Source organism: Taudactylus pleione, unplaced genomic scaffold (assembly GCF_031769625.1).
Source record: "Taudactylus pleione unplaced genomic scaffold, aTauple2 ptg000454l, whole genome shotgun sequence".
NCBI classification, from domain to species: domain Eukaryota; kingdom Metazoa; phylum Chordata; class Amphibia; order Anura; family Myobatrachidae; genus Taudactylus; species Taudactylus pleione.
In genome coordinates, this window is record NW_028284856.1 from 18,153,885 (window position 1) to 18,174,709 (window position 20,825).

At 41.8% G+C, this 20,825-nt stretch overlaps 1 protein-coding gene across 1 annotated transcript in view; it reads right to left on the reverse strand.

Moving 5' to 3' along the window:
- Positions 1–20,825, reverse strand: part of HGSNAT (heparan-alpha-glucosaminide N-acetyltransferase) — an 80,716-nt gene that overhangs the window by 15,038 nt on the left and 44,853 nt on the right. Inside the window, exons 9-16 of the mRNA XM_088448418.1 lie at positions 18,421–18,451; positions 15,538–15,698; positions 13,150–13,265; positions 11,900–12,021; positions 9,052–9,178; positions 6,955–7,041; positions 5,649–5,726; positions 5,213–5,283 (exon numbers count right to left, since the gene is read on the reverse strand). Coding sequence (XP_088304544.1) covers positions 5,213–5,283; positions 5,649–5,726; positions 6,955–7,041; positions 9,052–9,178; positions 11,900–12,021; positions 13,150–13,265; positions 15,538–15,698; positions 18,421–18,451 — 793 coding nt within the window. The remainder of the gene's footprint in view (positions 1–5,212; positions 5,284–5,648; positions 5,727–6,954; positions 7,042–9,051; positions 9,179–11,899; positions 12,022–13,149; positions 13,266–15,537; positions 15,699–18,420; positions 18,452–20,825) is intronic.

Genomic DNA, 20,825 nt, shown 5'->3' on the forward strand with positions numbered 1-20,825 from the left:
CAAATGTAAAAAATCAACCATATATTCAGATCACGTGCAAATTCATACTTGAATCCGGGTTTGAAGAAATATCAGTCCAGGTCTTAAAAAAATAGAGTGGCAATTCATCAAATCCAGTAAATATACGGGTATATGTACTAAAGTGCGGGTTTTTAGAAGTGGAAATTTTGCCCATAGCAACCAATCAGATTTATTTAGCACCTACTAGAAGATAATAGCTAGAATCTGATTGGTTGCTATGGGCAACATCTCCACTTCTAAAAACCCGCGCTTTAGTAAATATTCCCCATAGTATCTTAATACAGCAGTCCCGTTCTTAAATATCCTGGAGTGCAAATTCATACAATCAATGTGATCCAAACTAACAATAGCTGTATATATCCTTCTGAAGTTCAATCACTTGGCTGGGTGTTCCTATGCATGATAAATCCACAATCCATGTGAGTAATCCAAATGTGACTGAGAACTAGACCTACTTCTATCACAGTGAGCAGACTGCCAGCCCTGCAGTGGCTTACAGTCTGTCCCCAGGTGTGGCGGAGTGGTGAGGTGTCAGGCTAGTGCTCACTATACCGTTGTGTTATGCCAGTTGTGTGGCGGTACTTTCACTCGTGGCTCGGGGGGATTCTGGCAGTGTATCTGGGATAAGTTGGAACTGATAGAATCTATCCCGGAAACGATAGGTCTACCTGGGGGTTTTGTGGATCTTTGTGCAGTTTAGGTAAGAAATAGAATACTGGAATGATGGGGTGTTTATTGAAAATGAAATCTCTCTTGTTTAGTTAGGGTGTTCTTCTCGAATCCCTCATCCAAAATGATTGCTAGTTGATCATTAAATCGTTGCGCCGGATCTGTATCCAATTTCTCTTATGTTATGTTGTTCCTTTTCAGTAAAGTTACCCATTTGTATGGCGGAACTTCAAAGAACTATTGTCGCGTAACCAAACCGCTTCCTTTCCCTTAGTCCCTATTCACTACTCTCTTTATATCCATCCCCTTATTTACATATCAAGAACTGATTATGAATACATACGGCCGTTGTTGGGACTATAATACCAACTACCTCCTACATTAAACACTCATAACACAAGGGGCTAAGTTTAAGGCAGGTGTTCACCAATAGGGACATAATGAACAATATTAATACAGGAGGATAGATTATTTGGAAAAATTTTCACGTAATATATACAAGTTCGGATAAATAAATGGATATTTGATTGTGACCAACATATAAAACATACGAGATTACTAATTATATAACCTGATCAACCTAATCTAATCATAGGTCTACACATACAAATATGGATAATAGATTTAAGTTATCGAGTTATTGATAAATGCAAGCGGTATATGTTTATTGGATACATAAGTTTTACGCTAAAGTAGTTTTGATGTGAGTCTGCGCAAAGAATCAATTATGGCTATAAATTTCGTAGTACAGACAATCCGATTCCTAGTTCAGATCTTATAAATAAATGACCAATACACACAGAATTAATAGGGTTAGTGATGGAGTAATATGGGTTAATTAACAATGAATCCTTTAATGTTAAATCTATGTTTAGGGCTCCTCTGAGTGTGTTTTTTTCCTTTCACTGTTTTCACTTAACATAAGAGATATTTTTAGTCTCATGTATGGAGTCCTACTTTTTGTATCTACGTATAATACCCTATAGGAAGGACAATACTAATCTGATTGACAAGAGCTCAGAATCTGAACCAATGAAGTAATAAACCAGTACTGAAACCAGTATTTATATGGGAATAAGAAAACTAATGGGCATCCTTTAAAAAGGCCACTGCTGCTGGCTGAAAAGTGTTGGCACACAAGGCTTAAACACAGACATCCGACAGACACCGGCGCACTCAGCTCCAGAAGACACGAGAAGAGGATCAAAGAGCGGCTTTACCAACAATTCAAGCCGCGAGTGAAGGGAAGGACGGCCGTGCGCTATACGGGGGACCGCTGATAGTATCCGGCACCTAACAGTCAGCGCAGTGCTAGCAGCGTAGCCGCTGCCTGGGCTGTCTGTTGGAAGACAGATACACTGCTAGAATCCCCCCGAGCCAAGGGCCGCCATACAACTGGCATAACACCACGGTATAGTGAGTGCTAGCCTGACACTTACCTCACCACTCCACCACACCTGGGGACAGACTGTAAGACACTCCAGGGATGGCAGTCTGCTCACTGTGGGGCTGGCAGTCTGCTCACTGTGATAGAAGTAGGTCTGGTTCTCAGTCACATTTGGATTACTCACATGGATTGTGGATTTATCATGCATAGGAACACCCTGCAAAGTGATTGAACTTCAGAAGGATATGTACAGCTATTGTTAGTTTGGTCACATATCTGGATAACACTGTGATTAATGGATTGTATGAATTGGCACTCCAGTATATTTAAGAACGGGACTGTTGTATTAAGACACTATACTTACTGGATTTGATTAATTGCCACTTTATTTTTTAAGACCTTAGCTGTTATTTCTTCAAACCCGGATTCAAGTATAAATTTGCACGTGATCTGAATAGATGGTTGATTTTTTAATCAATTAATTTATACCAGTTATAAAGGATATCCCCTTACCTAATAGTTGTGACTTTTTATATTTTCAGTTCATATTATCAAATATTGCCTACTCTCTATACGGGTATTCCCCCTCCCCCCTCCAACCAGGCCATACATACTTATATATATATATATATATATATATATATATATAAATAAAAATTCTGTTTATTAGATGTGGTCTATTTATAGACATAGACAAATATGGATGTCAATATATCCATAATCCAGAATATGGATCAACTTTGTTCCGCCTGTGTTTTTAATTTCAAAGTTGCATTGTAATCTTGGATACTGGATGAAAGTTCAGGGGGGATGCATACGAGTGCAGTGGTACATTTTGCACAGAGGCAGAGTTATAGTTACAATAAATACAGGGTTATACTGTGCAGCGATTTCTACGTTTATGCTGGGTACACACTGGCAGATATATTGGCCGATCAATTGATCAATCTTGTGTGTGTCGGCCAGTGTGCATCAGCGATGTCTGCGAACTACATGGTTCACAGACATATAGCGTCGGATATGCTGCACAGCCGATGCCCAATATATCTGCAGACGACCGCCCGTACACTTGCTGCATAGGCCGCGGGGAGGGGGGCGCGACACGCCCCCCGAGCAGCCAGATGATGGTTGGTCAGTGTGCATGAACAACCATAATCTGCAGATATATCTGCAGCTCACTTGATCTGCAGATATATCTGTTAGGTGTGTACCTAGCTTTAGGGTGCTCATACCTTCTGCAATCTGGGCGGCCAATTACCACGGCCGTCTCTTCGTATGGGCTTCCTGGCCACGATTCTAGGGGCCTGGGCTGTTACCCCCTTCCACGGTAGCTTGCAGACGCCGCCTCACATCCAGAGAGATGGCTCTGGTTGAATCTAGGGGGAGCTGCAGTGTGCAGCACCTCCCAGGCAGTTCCCATGGGGCTTTGAGAGCTGTCCGGCCGGGTGACATATTTCCTCCGTCCCGGCTCAAGATGGCTGCAGCCCGCAGGTAAGGTGAAACAAACAGAACCCTGAAGCGAGTCGGCGGGGGAGCTAGCAGCAGCCATGCACACAGTCAGGGGGGAGCAGCAGCCATGCACACCATCGGGGGAGGGCAGTGCATTGCTTTGCCCAGGGCCTACTCTGCTGTTAAGACGGCCCTGACAATTATGCCTTTGTATATAGAATTGGCTGCAAATCTCCACATGTACATATGCACAAACCATACTTGCTGACTCTGAAATAGCGTTGATCTTGCAGTCTAGTAATCTCCCTTAGGCCAGGCCAGGCAGGTGCAACACAGTGATGAGGCCATCACTGTCTACCATGGAGGAAACATGGTAGACAGTAGACATACATACATACAGATACATACATACATACAAGACGTATGTATGTATGCTCAGAGCCACATTAGCAACAGTTCGGCTGGGGCCACCACACAGCTACATCACCAGTATAGGGGACACTGTGGCAGATGTGAACTGGGGTTCTGGGTGGCATAATGTGAACTGGGGCGACTACATTGTGTTTAACACATTTGTGGTGCTGGGAGTATTTATACAGCCTACTTTTAAATACCAAAGCCAGGATATCTAATTGACAATTTTATTGGTAGGGACCCCGACAAACCTTAATCTGGTCCTTTGCAAGAAAATGGCTGCCTCATTCCAGCACACCGATTACTATATGAGTGGCTTTGAGCCCAAGGGCATGTGGTGAATTACAGATGACTTGTGCCCAAGGAAGTGTGCTGATTTACTTGAGGAGATGTGTGCTCCATTACATAGCATGTGCATTACACGGCATAAGTGCTTCATTACAGGGGAGTGTGGACAAAGTGCATGAACCTTGTAGAAGGGAGAGTTTGAGGGGGTCATTTAAGATGCTAAATAATAGTAAATTGCAGCGCATTTTTAATGCTGGCCTGTGGTAAAACATCTCATGCTAATGGTTTCGTGACTTGCAAAACTTACAAACACTTGGTGCAAAGCACAGCCTCCTATCACCTTTGTATCATACCCCCATGTAACTTGGACAATAATGAAACTTTAGAGTCATTCACTTCACCGACAGCGGTTTCAATGTTATGGCTGATTGGTGCAGAACTGAATAGAAAAAAAATTATATATATATATATTATATTTTATATATATACACATACATACATACACACCAAACTAAGTAACTGCATTGGGGCTCATTTACAGTTGGATGCAGGTCAATTTTATGTCAAGTCCCTCAGACAGAGCAGTGCACGCCCTCTTCAGCAACCTGTGCATAGGCATTTCTTTCACAATATCCCTGAAATGCTTTTGAAGATGTAGGCAAGTATGGTACAAAGAAACCACGGCCCATGATCTACATCTCATGAAATCTGAAACCACGGCCCATGATCTACATCTCATGAAATCTGAATGGGATGGATTCCAAAATGATGGTAGATGCGGTCAACATCTAATCGTATCTATGTTCATTTCCTTACATGCTAATATAGTGTCTGGATCACAAGTAAATGGATATTTGTCTAAATATGTTCTAACTATACAGATGTAGAAGCCTCTGCTCAGGTTACTGTGATCTGGTGAAGTAATACGGTGAACAGAAGAGTAGGAGCGATGCCAGTAAGGAATTAAGTGTTTTTCCTGCTTACCACAGATTTTTGTTCACTGGAATAAAACCTTCATTTGTTGAGCATTTAGTCAGAATTGCTGAAATTACACCCTGGAACACAAGAAATAAATTCTAGTTAAAAAAAATTAAGAAAAAAAAAAAAAAAACTAGGTTTGATCACCATAAACTGATATTCAAAGATAACACAGTATAGTAAAATGCAGGAGATTATGATTTTTATCTCCTTTATATTTTACACAGAATGTTGTGAGTTGCTACTATAGTTTTATTAAATTAATAAAACTATCTTATGCAGCACATTCAATACAATTGCTAAATGTTTGATAACCTCATGATAGCAATTGGACACATTTACAGGTTTATTTAAATTATATATATATATATATATATATATATATATATATATATATATATCATATATACACACACATACATACATACATCAAATGACATACCATGACAAGACTCCACGTGAAGAACCTCACTATCACCTGTTTGTGCTGATTCTTGTAAAACACAAGTATTTTGCCAGCCTGCAGAATAAAAGCATAGTTTATATATACGGCGGAATGAATGGACTGCTGCCATCATCCCAGCACTAATCACTGCACAGAATAGAAGTCCTATAGAAACCCATTATCTAGTAAGTCAGAAAGAAATTGGCGCTTTATAAACAGAGGAAAATAATAACAATAAAGCAATAACTACTCAATGATTTCCAGTAATATAGACACCGGCACCCACACCGGCTGGCAGCCACCCACAGCCCTTGAGAGAACGGCAACGGCACGGCAGCCGCTGCTGACTGGCTGCCGGTCTGCGAGCTCTGATTGGCTCCCAACCGGTGCCAGATTCAAATAACAGCGTCGGTATCTCTCAAGAGCTGCAGGCGGCTGCCTGCTGGTGCGGGCGTGCGGCTCCAAATCCACGCCTGCTGCCACCCGGGCCCCCCTCGGCGGCCAGTCTGGCCTTGTCACCGACCGTCCTAGGTGCCCCCTCAAATCCGGTGTACGTTCCCCCCCCTATCCCCCTAGTTGCAGCCCTGCTGTTGGGGGTGCTTGAGTTGAAAACCCAAGCATACCAAATAATATTATACATAAACCTTTCTATAATGAGACTTCATATTAAGGTGTATCTTATAAAAAAGTAGAAGGTTTAGATTCTACCTAAAACCAGTTAGACTGGAATACATTGTGGCTCTTATAATAGCATATGTGAAAAACATAGTGCTGAGACTACATCAAGCAGATAGCAGTTTCTGGCAGTGCAGATTACATCTCAATTTGAACTGGCAATTACAGTAGTAAATACCGGGAGATGTGGTCCTGTGGATGTTCATCTTCTAAACTGCATAAATCACACACTTGGGAGGGCCCTATGAAAAATGTATAAAGGGTGGACCATTTTCCTGCTAACCTTCCACTCGGATCCTATTCCATTGAAGTCTGATGTTGTTCCATTAGCCACAAGGCAAGCTAAGCAACTATCCACCATGAAGACACATATATCAGGATTGTATGTTACACAGTAAAGATCTGTATGATTTCACTGTCCCTATATCATTATTTCATTTTCAACGTTTTATTTACAGGATATCGTTTATATTACAGTGTATACAGAGTATAAACTGGTCTTTATGACAAATGTTTTTTTCCCCTCTTAGAATCTTAGAAATATTCCCAATTAAGATTACGTATCCACCAGATAAAATGCAGTACATAACAGGAGAGCAGAATGATATTTAAAAAGTGTTAATTTTACCTGGAGTCCAAGAAACGCCATCACAATGGAACTGATAGTTCCTAATAGGCCTTCGGGATCATAAGGCACTGTGGTCTTATAAATAACCTGCATATAAAAAGCATACTTGTACGGGTCAAACAATTTACATTATGGAGAAATTAAGAGGAGGTAACAACAATAATGTGCGAGGATAGGTGCTCAATTAACAGAAGACAAACTTGACACATAAGTCGTTAGCGCGTAAACAGCAAGTAGGAAAAATAAAAAATGTGTATTAGGCCACAGATCAGGGACATTGATGAAGGGATTGGATAGAGAAACAGAAAGGGACACTTTTTAGGGGAAAAATAGTAGCACTGACAATAAAACCGCTAAGTCTAAATACAACCAGCGTCTTATAAAAAGGTATGTCCAAAATAATAAAATGCCTTACTGCATAAGTAAACTATGATAAAGGCAGGTGTTCTTATGCTGCCAACACACATAGCTATATTTTACCCGATCTGGCTATTCCGACACATTGGAACGACAGATCGTGTAAAATATGGCCAAATCCTGAGTAAATCGTGAGTCCCCACTCACGATCACGATGTGATGCACGTCCCCGCTGGTCGTACATCGCATCGTCAGATCTGCCATGCAGTAGGGCAGATCTGACTATCTAGGAGGCGATGCACTGTGAAAGTCTGGATGCAGGAGAGATCGTATGAAGATTGGATACCAAATCGTGTGCAGAGCTGCCGGGGAGAGTTTCAAGGGAAATCGTACACATCGGCTGATTGTGTGCAGATCGCTGTGTGTGTGGGCTCCTTTAAACAGAGCAAGCTGAGGCATCACTAGTTGAAGCTTAACCAGTAGTTGCTATTTGGTTAAATAGAAAGATGTGACAAAGTTTGTTTTATACTACAGTATATACTATATATAGTTATATCTGTTTGTGTAAGAGATAAAGTGTGCCTCTGCAAGGCAGCCAAGAGATCTATAGCATTTAGGTCAAGCCTATGGTGCGGCCACACTCAGTTGAGAATTCCAGAACCCACTCTACATACTGTGCTGTACGTTGAGGAGACAGTTGTCCTGCCATCATGGAGTCCCTGTGCCTTGTGTAGCAATATAGGCCCCCTCCTGTGCATAGCCCTCAACTGGCTGGCTAAAAACACACACATGAAAAAATTCATGTGTTTACATTCATATTATTATTGTAAGAACTTTATTATTTTGCACATACATTAAGGCCCTGATAACCACATCCTAACAAGAGCAATATGGTGGTTATGTCGGGTCCGATTAGCAATTGTGCCATTTTGTCTAATGTCTAGCTTTTTGATGATCAAAAAACATTGAAACCTAAATGCTCAGTGAGAACAGGTTTGGCAATAGACTCCTCCTCAAGGTGCCCCAGTTATAAATAAATACATTCACATAAACTTAGCCAGACAGCCAGCTTTGTGATCAAATTTACATTGCTGGGTGTATACATTCATGTGTCACTAAACCCATGGCTCTGTCAGTTTATAGAAGAGGGGTTGACTTTTATTTATTTTTTGTTTCAAAACATTTGGGTACAGTTTCTTCAATACCATGGGACTATTTTAACTATGCTGGCAAAATATTTCAGATGCCACAATCAGGAACACAGTTAAGTCTTGGAGAATTTAGGGAATAATTTGCATATCATGTTGTCCAACATGGTCATGGTTTTAAACAGACAATGAGATCCAATATGCATTTTGAAAAGTGCTATGACAAATTCTGCACAGCCTCAACTGATCTGTATTCAATGTGCAGCCTATCTTACAGGAAAGGGCAGACCTCTCCTCGTACATATGAGGCATTGCGATACAGAGCCCCCTATACAGATCCCTGGTGCCAATGAATAGCCTCTGAAACCAGATTTCTGGCAGGCCTGTGCCAAGCTGTTGCCATGCTCACTAGATGGCTCACAGTTCTTTGTAGGATAGTACAAGATGATCACAAATGAGATTGCTGGGAACTAGTGAGCATAACAACTGTCCAGCATAGTGTGAGCAAGTTGACCCCAGTCTCCTGAAATCTGGAAACTTTAAGGATACATCTAGGAGACGGGTGCTGCATAATCATTAACCTTGCACTCACGTTAGATGATGGATGTTGATAAACGTGCCTTTCACCAAGAACTAAGTAGTCAATGTAACGAGCTGCTCCTCCTGTACAGTTTGGATATTTGCCAAAATCTCCAATACCCCCAGATCCCAGGTAACCCCTGGAAGAAACAGGAAAAAAAAAATAGAAGATCCAATATGAGACATCAGAAATGGAATCAATTGAAAATAATTAAAATTTTACTGTTCAGCTAATTGGAACATTAACATAGAAGAACCCCTAAGGTTTCTCAGTATTTAGGATTTTTTTTCTTCAAAATGGATTATTGATAAAAGCATTAATGAGATGTGTGTACTGGGTTTCACAGCATCACTGGACCCCCTGCAGCAAGTCCATTTTATTTAGAATGTATTGCCACTTTTCACAGGATTAAAGCTTTTAGTTGCACTGTCATTTACCAATCCAGGGCTCCCAAAGCTCCGATTTATTCAGCGTTAACCAGTTAATAAATTGAGCTTAGAAAAGCTCTTATCAATAGCCCAGTGGTTCCCAAGAGTGGTCCTCAAGGCACCCCAACGGTCCAGGTTTTCAGGAAATCCATGTTTGAGCACAGCTGGCTTAATTAGTACCTCAGTTAATTTAATGAATATCCTCAAAACCTGCATTGTTAGGATACCTTGAGGACAGAGTTGTGGGAACCCCTGCAATAGACAATTTACTCTCCACCCCTTTATACTCACCCCAAGGAAAACACATACTATGCAAATTTTTATGGTGGCTTCGTTATGCAAAATATTGGGTGTGGTAATATCTCTCTGGGAGGACCTGCCACACAAACTGGCATTACAATGATCTATTCTGTGGCTAGTTTAGCAAAGTTGTTTTCCTCTCTAGAAAATGTGTGTTATATTAGCGCAATAGTTCCGGCCGGAGGCAGTTGATATGCTGGCGGACGGGATGTCGTCAGTCGAAATACCGATGCCGGAATCCCGCTGCCCGGTATAATGCCGGCGTCGTTAGCCCTATGGACGTCAGGTTACCGGCGTCGGCATCCCGACCATCTGAAGTCCGAACATCCGGACGGCGGTAAGTATGCGTGCTCAGCCGTGGATGAGGACGGTTGGATTAGGCAACCCCGGGGGGGACCTAGGGTTAGACACCCACCAAGGAGGGTTAGGCTACAGGGAGGGTTAGGTTTAGGGTGCGGGAAGGGGGGGGGGTTAGCATTCGGACTGTCCCTGTCGGTATTTGAACCGGCAGCTATTTAGCTGCCGGCATCTCATACCGATTCCGTTCCAACAGTACCTCACTGATAACTGAATCACGTCTTTTATTTATTGAATTTGATGTATCTATGCACTTACATACTGTATCTCTTGGCCAAAAGTACACTCCTAATTAGTATGGTTGGCCATTTTTGCCATACCAATTGCCAACAGGTGCATAAAACCAAGCCATGCTTTCTCCATAGTCAAACATTTACAGAAGAATGGGTCACAGTGAAGAGCCCAGTGACATTCAATGTGGCAGGGTCATATCATGCCACCTTTCCAACAAATTTCTGCCCTGATAGGGCTGCCCCTGACAGCTGCAAAATGAAAAACCCAATAAAGGCGCTGAGTAGAAGCAGCTGTTAGGGAGGGTGTTAAACTCCTAGCCAAAGGCTCAGGTAAACAGTGTAAATGATAATTAACGGCACTAGGAAATTAACAACTAATGAGTGGAATGCCTTGATAAAACAAGCCAACAGGACAAAGAACACATTTTTTTACTGATGTCATTTTATTGTGTATTATTTTTGAAAGTTTATTAAAATGTACCTTTTTTTATCAAGCTGTATGATACTTAATTGTAAATTTTTTGGCGTTGTTAATAATAATTTACACTGCCCATGTAAACTGCAAGTGCTGTTATTGTGAAGGTTAAACATCAAGGAGCAACAGCAACAACTATTCAACTGTAAAGTTGTCCGAGCACGATCGCAGAGTACGATTTTTACGCCTCAATTTTGGAAACTTGTAAAAATCATCTGTTTGCAGCACTTACTAAACTGACTCTGAAAGCAACTACAGCACAATATTTTTTTCATTGGAAGCTTTGTGGAATGGGTCTTCCATGGCCATGAATTTAAGACTCCAAACATTTGCTGAAGTGGAATAAAGCACACCGCCATTGGGCTTTGATGCAGTGGAAACACGTTCTCTGGAGTAGTGAATCATGCTTCACAATTTGGCAGTATGATGGATGGGGATGTAGTTATTAGACCGCCGAACGAGATGCCGCCAGTCTAAATTCCGACAGTTCAAGTCTGACACGGGACTTAAGATAGGCGTTGAAATACAGACGCCTATCTTAATCCCGATGCCGGAATCCTGACAGAAGCTACCCGTACGAGTTAAGTCCAGGGTGTTTTAAAAGTTAGCCATGGGAAAGGGGGGGGGGGGTTATGCTCAGGCACCCCCGGGGGAACCTAGGTGCCACCGGGGGGGAGCTTAGGGTCAGGCACCCCCCCAGGAGGGTTAGGTTAAGGATACGGGAAGGGGGGGGTGGGGGGGGGGGCGGGGGTTGATTAGGTTTAGGCACCACCGCGCCAGTTTTTCAATCCCATTCCGATGGATGAATGTGGATTAGGCAGAATCTCAAACTACTAGAAACAAATACATGTGTATATGACATGCATTTCACCAGCATTAAAAATGTCAATACCTTAGTTACCCAAACTAAGCCATAAATTACTCTTAAGCCCTAAAATGGTGTTACTCTACTGGGGTGGGTGGCTTTAGGTTTGTGTTTTGATTCATTTCCAAGGTACATTTACATGCAGTACATTTTACATGCTTTGCTTGCTTAAATTTAAACTTGTTTTATCTTACTAACTTACGTGGGGCATCCATCAACGGGTAGCAAGAGAGTCAGACACAGCCATCCTGTTTCTAATACCAGTATAATCAGCCACTGAGGCCAGAACAACACCACGTCTTGTAGGAGGAAATACGTGCGGTTCTAGAAAACAGAAATTGCATTTTTAAGCAGCAGATCACTTCAACATAGATTTACTAATATTATAAAGGATGAAGATGGTTTATCCTTGGGTGCTAATAGAAAAGACCTTGCCTGCAACTAGAAGCTTCATATACAGTGGTGTCACAATGTCTGCAGCATTCATAGAACATATCTGTAGTAATGAAACATGAACCCAGCATTTACACTACTTGCAAATGTAAAAGGAACAAAGAGGGGATTCACGCGTTACCTAGTGCAATTATAGGAGCAGGAAGCACCGTATGAGAGCACAATTATTCATAATGAAATGTAAAGTTGTTAGCGCTAATAATGCAATGATTAAAGGTAGTATCTATTATCAAAACTACTTGTAAAGTTTTTATTAGTAATTAAAAGTTATACACAGAATAGTAGTTGCTCATGAACAACTCGTTGGCCCATCACAGATATGTGTAAGGGAGGGGTTAATCTAGACAAGAAAAAACACAACACAAATTTCCTGAGCAATCTGCACTGAGCCAGAAATAGATGCATGCATCCTACATAATCAGGGGCAGATTATACCTAGGGGCTGCAAACCAGTAAGGCAGGGACTGCCTAGCAGTGGCCTCCCATTGGAAGCGCTCCCTGCTAATCACAGCCAGACAGGCAGTCCTAGGGGGAGGAGTTACAGTTAGCAGAGAAAGAGCTTCCAATGGGAGGCCATTGCCCTACTATAACATCAGCCCTATCTGGCTTCCAGAGACTGCAACTAAAGCTGTCCCGAGAAGCCGGATTCTGTGCACATGCACATTTTTTTTGCACAACTGCACCTGAACGGCCACCCAGACAGACAGCTCCCCTCCTTCATAATGGTAGGAGCTGCCACTGAACATAATAAAATGCAGGAGGACGGAGTTGCACACATTTCAAATTACACGATAAGACACCAGCCATTGCAAGGCGTCTCTGCTCTGGTGGTCCTACACTACATTATAATAGTCAAACTTTGGACTATATATAATTATTTGGTTCTAAATTGAGAGCCAACTCACATGGAAGCACCCCAGGATGTCATTAAGTTTACCTGCTCAATCTATCTGCAACAATAACTGCACAGTAACAAAATACAGGTGGACATTTACTCACCTGGGATATAGGCTCTGCCAAGGGTTTTGCAAATAATAACTCCAAAACTGAAACCACCAGGTAGGTTATGCTAAGCCGCTGAAGAACGCCCATAATTCGTATATCACTCCATGACACTTACACACAATAAAAAATGAAATATATAAACACATACATACATGTTCTGTATGCCCAATACAAATTACTGATTTTCTTGGTTATGTTCAATTATGAATCATCATTTCCTATTTAGCAAAAAATTATTATAGACCATCATATGTAATAAATGTAAAGCACAACAGAATATGTAATGGAGTAGGCACTTTATAAGTAAAAGTTAATAAACGTTAATATAATGAAAATAGTTCTAAAAAATTGCTCTTGCTTTTTATCTTTGAGATGTGTTATGGTTTGTTCATTTTTAGGTACAATAGGGCCCAAAGCAGATTATACATTATTTACCCATATACACAATGCTATGTACAGTACACAAGTAACATCACATTTATATAGATCGCTACAAGCATATTTATACATCCCAATGCATTAAATCTAACATTCACTATGTACCTTACATACTTTGTGCATGGAGTAACACTGAGGTTTAGCATTGTGTATTACATTATATTTGTTATTATATAGCTTCTTGTAAAGTATGTAATTTAACTCCACGCACAATGTATGTATATAGTGAATACTAGAGATGCATTCAGACATGTAAATGTGTTTGTAGTTAACTGTATAAATGTGATGTAAACGGTGGGGTTGGGTATGAGTGTTCAACAATTAAAACATCAATGGGAACAGTGTCTAGTCAAAGCCGTAATGCCGACATGTTAATATAGCAATTAAAAAGCATTTTAGTGGGCCAGATTCAATTACCTGCGGAGCTTACTGCGGGTTTGTATTCAGCCCGCAGGTTGCACTTACCGCAGATTTCTGTTCACACCCTCCTGCAAATAGTATGCCATAGTAAGAAGCAGTTTCTTCCTTTACCACCGCAAGCGTGTTAACCCACAGCTCAGAGCATTTAATCAACAATCAATGGGTTAATACGCGTTAGCTGTGGGCTTACCGAGTGAGCAAATGGGTTTGTAATTGAATAGCTCCAAGTGATAAACCTAGAGTTACAAGCCTGCAGTAAGAACCATTGCTAATTGAAACCGGCCATGTCAATGTCTTCTTTATAACTTCAAACATAATGGTAAAGCATCACCTATGGAGTTGTAATGACGACCCCTGGCTTGATTCATCATGGATCGCAATTGCAACTGCGTACGCAGACCGGTTGATGGTGCGCACTGCGCATGCACTGCGTGTGCGTGACAGCATTGCGATCGCTCTGCGATCACCTACGCAGGTACAGAGCCATCGCACAGTGAGTGACATCAGGTCAGCGTTTGGGGGTGGTGAAGGGGAGTGGTCAGAGAAAAGCAGACGTGCCTGTCCATTTGAACGCTGTTATTTGGGCGTGCATAAATTAGCCACTGCGATGGCATACGCAGCTTGTGTACTCACTGCGTGCGACTAGGTTAGAAATTCCTGAGTAAGGTCAGACCTGTTGTAATTGCGCACGAGAGGCCAATGTTACTAGATGGTACCGATGTATACGCAGGATTGCAAGGTGCTATGGATGTGCGAAAGTGACAGTGGGTGTCTCTATGCTGGCTTTGGGCGTCTTTATACTAGCTTGGCCATTGCAGTCATTAGCATATTATCGCAGCAGACGTGTGCGTAATCACAGCTCCGATCGCAATAGCGATCCATAATGAATCAGGCCCTTTGTTAAAATACTAAAAAAAAAAAAATCGCATTATTGGCATGTCGGCATTATGACTTTGACTTAACTCTGTCCCTTGAAAGTCGACATTTTGATTGTCGCACTAGGAACTGCATATCAAATAACACATATTTTACCTAATGATTACATACAACATAAACCTTATGTGCTCTCACTCAATATTGCCATAGTATAAGCTATTTTTTTAACTTTACCCTACCAACAATTTTTCACTGCACTTTAGACTCTCTTTAGTAGTTAAACATCCTAACTTGCGACAGCCAATCCCTGCAGGTAGTCCCTCTCAGATGACCTCTCCATGTAGTTCTGTTACTAGATCAGGAAGTGCATGGCTCTCAGGGTCACATGTCTAGTGACACATGGCTGCAGTACGTTCTGAAACTTAAGACTTCCAAATTAATAATCCAAAATATGGTTGCCCTATTGTGTGGCATGAATCTGGAGTATCTATCAACCCTATTGTTGGATACCCTATTGTTCCTCCTGTCCTACAGCCAGTGTGCCTTTGAAAAAGTAATGAATACTTGCCAATATAACATTTCTCTCCACAGCCTTCTTTTCTGATGTTAGTAAAGTAACTGCTTTAGTGGGAAAAAAAAGTCACTCACATGGGCCGCGGCAGTAATTTTCATTTATCACAAATAACCCGATAAGGAAAAGTTGAATGCTCCTCCAAAGGATTTTCCAAAACAGTTTCCACCGGGAGTTTCCTCTACGCAGCATTGACGTCAAAGACAGATGGATGGAGGTGCCCATGATGAACACAAACCTACAATGTCATCAAACCAGTTCAGTTTGGAATTTACAATAATGCAGTGTTGTCTTATGTAGCCATGTCCTTCGTTCATAATATAGCCCTTTATATATTAAGTCAATGAGAAGTTCAAGAATCACATTAAATCACTACGGTGCAGGCAGAGTACTGCTATAAAAGTCACAAACTGTGAAGTAGCTCTATTCCTACCATCTAGTAAAATAAAAAGGCTATTACAAGTCACCTTGTTGTTTGTGGTCAACATAATGAACTCCCTCAAATGCTTCTAATATCATAGCAGGTAGGATTTTACCTAAGGGCTGCATCCCCAGTGACTGCAATGGCAGTGGCTTCACATCCACTGGATAGGCAGTCCCAGGTGGAGGTGTTTTCTTCTAATGTGAAGCCACTCACCTGCTATTACAGCAGCCCTATCTGGCTTTTGGGGGCTGAGGCAGTACCTAGAATCCAGCTTGTTGCTTTGTGCACACTGCAGTACCCCTGCAAAAAGACTGTAGGAGTTGCCGCTGGTAGCAGCTGCATTTGACTAAAATGAGTTGCTTCTCATACTGAAGTAGTTAACTTTTACCCACAGTTAAACGTTTAACCACTGTAAACATTTTGTATGATAATCATAAATACAAAAGTAATACACAATAGCAATTAACACAATATAAATGTTATTAAAGTGTAATAAAAATATATACATTTTGAATATGAACTTTGCGATTAAAACAAATACATAAATATTAAAAGTAAAAAACAATGATAATGACCAATTAACAAGTTAAGAAGCAAATAATATCACACAGCCATAATCTTATGTTTTCATAATATACAATGTGGCCATAATCAAAGTTTCCCTATTTAGAACTGTCTGAAGCAGTAACGAATAGATGAAATGCCACCAAATTTATACTCCTTTTAATACTAAAATCCTGGGCCTGATCCACGATTTGGAACAAAGGTTCTAACCCTGGATAGACCCCGTTCACATTGCAGCTCCGACCCAGGTTACTCCCGGGTCGGGACGTTGACACTGCACACGGGTGCAGTGTCAACTTTTCTGCCGCCGCTTGGACATGACATCATTTCCAAGCACTGGTGAGCCAGCTGTTCCTATGTTGCAAATGGGACCCGGGTCGCAATAACTCAAGTCACCCGTTTACATTGTCCCGTAACCCGGGTCCAATCCTGCTCGCTACCTGGATTGGATTGCCGGGTCACTTGACCTGGGTTATTTTTCTGGGACTTGTTTACACTGAGCCGCGACCCAGGTTGACACGGCAATAACCCGGGTTATTTGGCCAGTGTAAATGTGGCATTAGTCAGTATGCTATTCAAGGCATGGGGAGAAGGATTCGGTGACAAAAAAAAAAAAAAAAGTTTAGTTCTGAATATTGCAGATAGGGGAAACTATGTCGCTGTACAAGATAAAATGCAAGAAAAGTTACCAACAAATTAATAACCTTAGAGAAACTTCTAATGTAATTAATATTTTTATTTGACCTTTTTGTAAAAAAATAAATAATAAAATAATTTTGGCCACAATGTCAGGAGCGCCGAGAGGGGGGGGGTGGGGAGCGGGTTCTAATTACCCGGGGCCGTGCCTGCTGGAGGAGCCCGGCTACCCACCTCCCTCACAGCAGCCCACAACACGCTGCTATGTGCTGGGCTGCAGTGGGAAACTATCTATGCCTGTGGGGGGGAGCGATCACACTGATCGCGCCCCCTCCAAGATTTGTCCCGGGCTGAGGACCCCCCCCCCCTGTGCAGGGGGCGTGGATAGGCCTCCCCTTCTCACCCGGGCCCGCAGGCTGTCAGCGCCCCTGCACAATCTACATAAAGTATATAAATAAACAAATAAATATAAAAAAAGTGGAATGGAGAGGGGGGAGCAAGGAAATAAAGGGAGAAGTGAGGGATGGAGAGAAGGGGATGGCATCACCATATCTTGAATCAAATATATGTAAATACTTAGTTATTTACACATCAATAGACTTGAAATCAATTTTGTGACACTAAGCACCAAATATACCATGGTGATCTTTATGAAAAAGGCACATTCCTAATTTGGAAATTTGCCAAATTATTATTATTATTATTGGTAATTTGGTCATTTAGCATTAGCATTTTTGTGCACTGGTGTACTGTGTGTGTGGAGACACATTTGGGTATAAAGTGTGAATAGCAGTGGTGGGAATGGACCATTATGGACTGTAACAAAGATGTACATATGTAGCAAATGGTGTTGTATACATAGCATTTGTACTTCTTATGCGCCATGTGCACAACTAATACCCCTTTCCCACTGCCGCTAAAACCCGAGTTATTGCGAAGTCAATCTGGGTCACAGCGCAATAGAAATGGCTCCTAGGAAATAAATCCCGGGTCGGCATTCCTTCCCGGGTCTGGAGCAGGGTTTTACATGTGTAAGACCCGGGTAAGGCTCCATGGAAACGTGTATGCCGGGTCATCCAATCCAGGTTCCGATCACAGCATAGGGAGAGCAGCAATTCCCAGTGCCAGCAGAGGTAAGCCCCGGCAATATCCTGGGTCCAGCCTGCAGTGTACACGAGGTTCAAGACGTTGTGACACGGCTTGAAACCAGTTGTCCGTGTCCCGGGCTGCAACGGGGGGTCGTTGGAAAAGCAGTATAATTGAGATATCATAATGTAGACAATTGATGTAAATGAAGCTAATTAAATAAAAAACAGGCTGGAAAAGCAGTGCTTACCAAGGAAAAACAAGATCTGCTAGTGTTAGACCTGCAATTAAAAATATAAATGTTAATTCAAACAAGTAATGGGTAGTACCTGTATATTTTATATCTTTTCATTTCAAAATGCATATATTACTACTGAAGCATAGGGATTTTCATTAAAAAAAAAAAAAACAACACACAAAAATTGTAATTTACAAGTAGTATATAATCTCATACTGACATTACAAAGGCAATGGTATCTATTATAATGGATACAAAAAGGTTGCAATAGCTCAAGGACAGCTCATAAAGGTTACATGGTTATAAGGCAGCATAACAGAAAAATGACCTCAAGGCTGCTGAAAATGTCTCAATGCATTATACACAATAGCTATATATACACAATAGCTAGGACTAATCATCAACACTTTGGCTTCTTGCCAACTTCAGTGCAGCTTATCATTTCTCCCTGGAGAATGTATTGACAGAAAAGAACAGATTTCCTGATCTAATTATTGGTACATACTTATTGGGTAGGTTTAAATATTCACCTATTACTCTTTGGCCCTCATTCAGAGCCGTTCGCTATTTGCGGTCGTTCGTTCAAAAACAAGGGGTGGCTATGCAAATGATCCGTTCGCACATTGCAGTCTGTTCACACCTCTAAGTCTGAACGAGCGAACAAAACATACGCTCGTTTATTTTATAAAAACGCCCCTTGGCCGCTCGCACCATACGTCATGTCCGCTATTTATTAGATTAATCGAGTACATCGTACAGCGTATGAACTGCTCGCTATTCTTGTGGTTGGTTTTTTCAACCGCTATTTTGCGAGCAGTTCTGAGTTAAAAAAAACCAAGTGACGTGGTCAATGACGCTGCTGTATTAATTATGCACTCCCTTAAAACGCCCGTTTTGACCTTTAAGCACGCCTGCGTTCGAATTCCACTCCCCCGTTTTCAAGCACCTTCCCGTTACCACCCACTTACGCCTCATTCTGTCACTCAAAATAGCAGGCACTCGCTATATAGCGTACAAACGATTTTCGGCCGCACTGACTGGACTGGACTAAAAACCGTACGCATGCGCAGATGTGCGAACATCGCTCGGAACGAGCGTACTGCCGCTAGCGAGCGGCTCTGAATGAGGGCCTTTGTCCGGTGTAGTATTTACCAAAACCTGCTTATTAAATAGTGATCAATAGGTTGCAGGTGGTTTCACATTTAACCCATAGTGTTTGGCCCACAGCAGTGTTCACCAGAAATCAACAACTAGTTAATAGCTGCAGGCAGCTTGCCAACTAGTCTAGATCAGGGGTCAGGGAACTTTTTTACCTTTTACCCCAAAATCTACTTAGATACTCCAACATTACCACCTTGATTTGAAAGGAAGGAAATCATATAGTAGTGCCCCCATAGTTATGCCCCTGTAGTAGTGTCCCCATATAATGCCCCTGTAGTAGTGCCCCATATAATGCCCCTGTAGTAGTGCCCCCATACAGTGCCCCTGTAGTAGTGTCCCCATATAATGCCCCTGTAGTGCCAATTGTACAAAATAAACCCCCCCCAAAAAAACACCTTAATCCCCGCTACTGCATCCGCCGCCGTCTTGTCCGCCCGGCTGCTCATCGGAACTATGGGAGAGACGTCATGACGTCTCTCCCATAGTGCGCATGGAGAGAGGCAGAAGCTGGAGGGAAGGAGCTGGGCGCCCGCTGGTATTAACATCTCAGTGGGTGTCCGGCTTACAGCCTCCCTGCGGCACAGCCGGGCATGCGTGTGAATCATTCTATATTATAGAATGATTCATGTGCATGCCCGGCTGTCCATCCATTACCCCCAGGAATTTAATTTTTACCCCATGTGGGGTAATTTACCCCTGTTCCCTGACCACTGGTCTAAATAGTCTCTCCAATCACCTCCAATTATAATGCTAAAGGCATTTAGACCAAGTACCTGACTGAGCAGAAATGCAACAGCCTGTATGCATGGGCTGCTCAAGAACTACTAAACCAGCCCTGTTTCTGTATAGGAGGTCAGTTGACACCTTTTTAACAAGTAATCAAGCAACATTCACCTTCCGCTGAATAAAGTTCAGGGCAGTGTTAAACAGTCTGTATTTACTCTATAGGGCAACTGAAGTCTACATGTTCAGGGTTTAACTAATAATCACTGCAATTGTGAACACACATATTTATATCACATTAAGTAAAGATAGAGAAAGAATGGGAGCAAATGGTTAGGGATTGATAAGGAGTTGCACAGCACATGAAAAACAGAGTTGTCAACAGAACTTTGCAGATAAGAATCCCCCATAAAATGTGTATACGCGGAGAGGTCCATTACACATACCACCTGTTTAGATACTGAAGTCAATTCTGCAGAGTATAATAGCTATATTTTATGTTACAAGAAATGTTACCCCATACCATTATTATT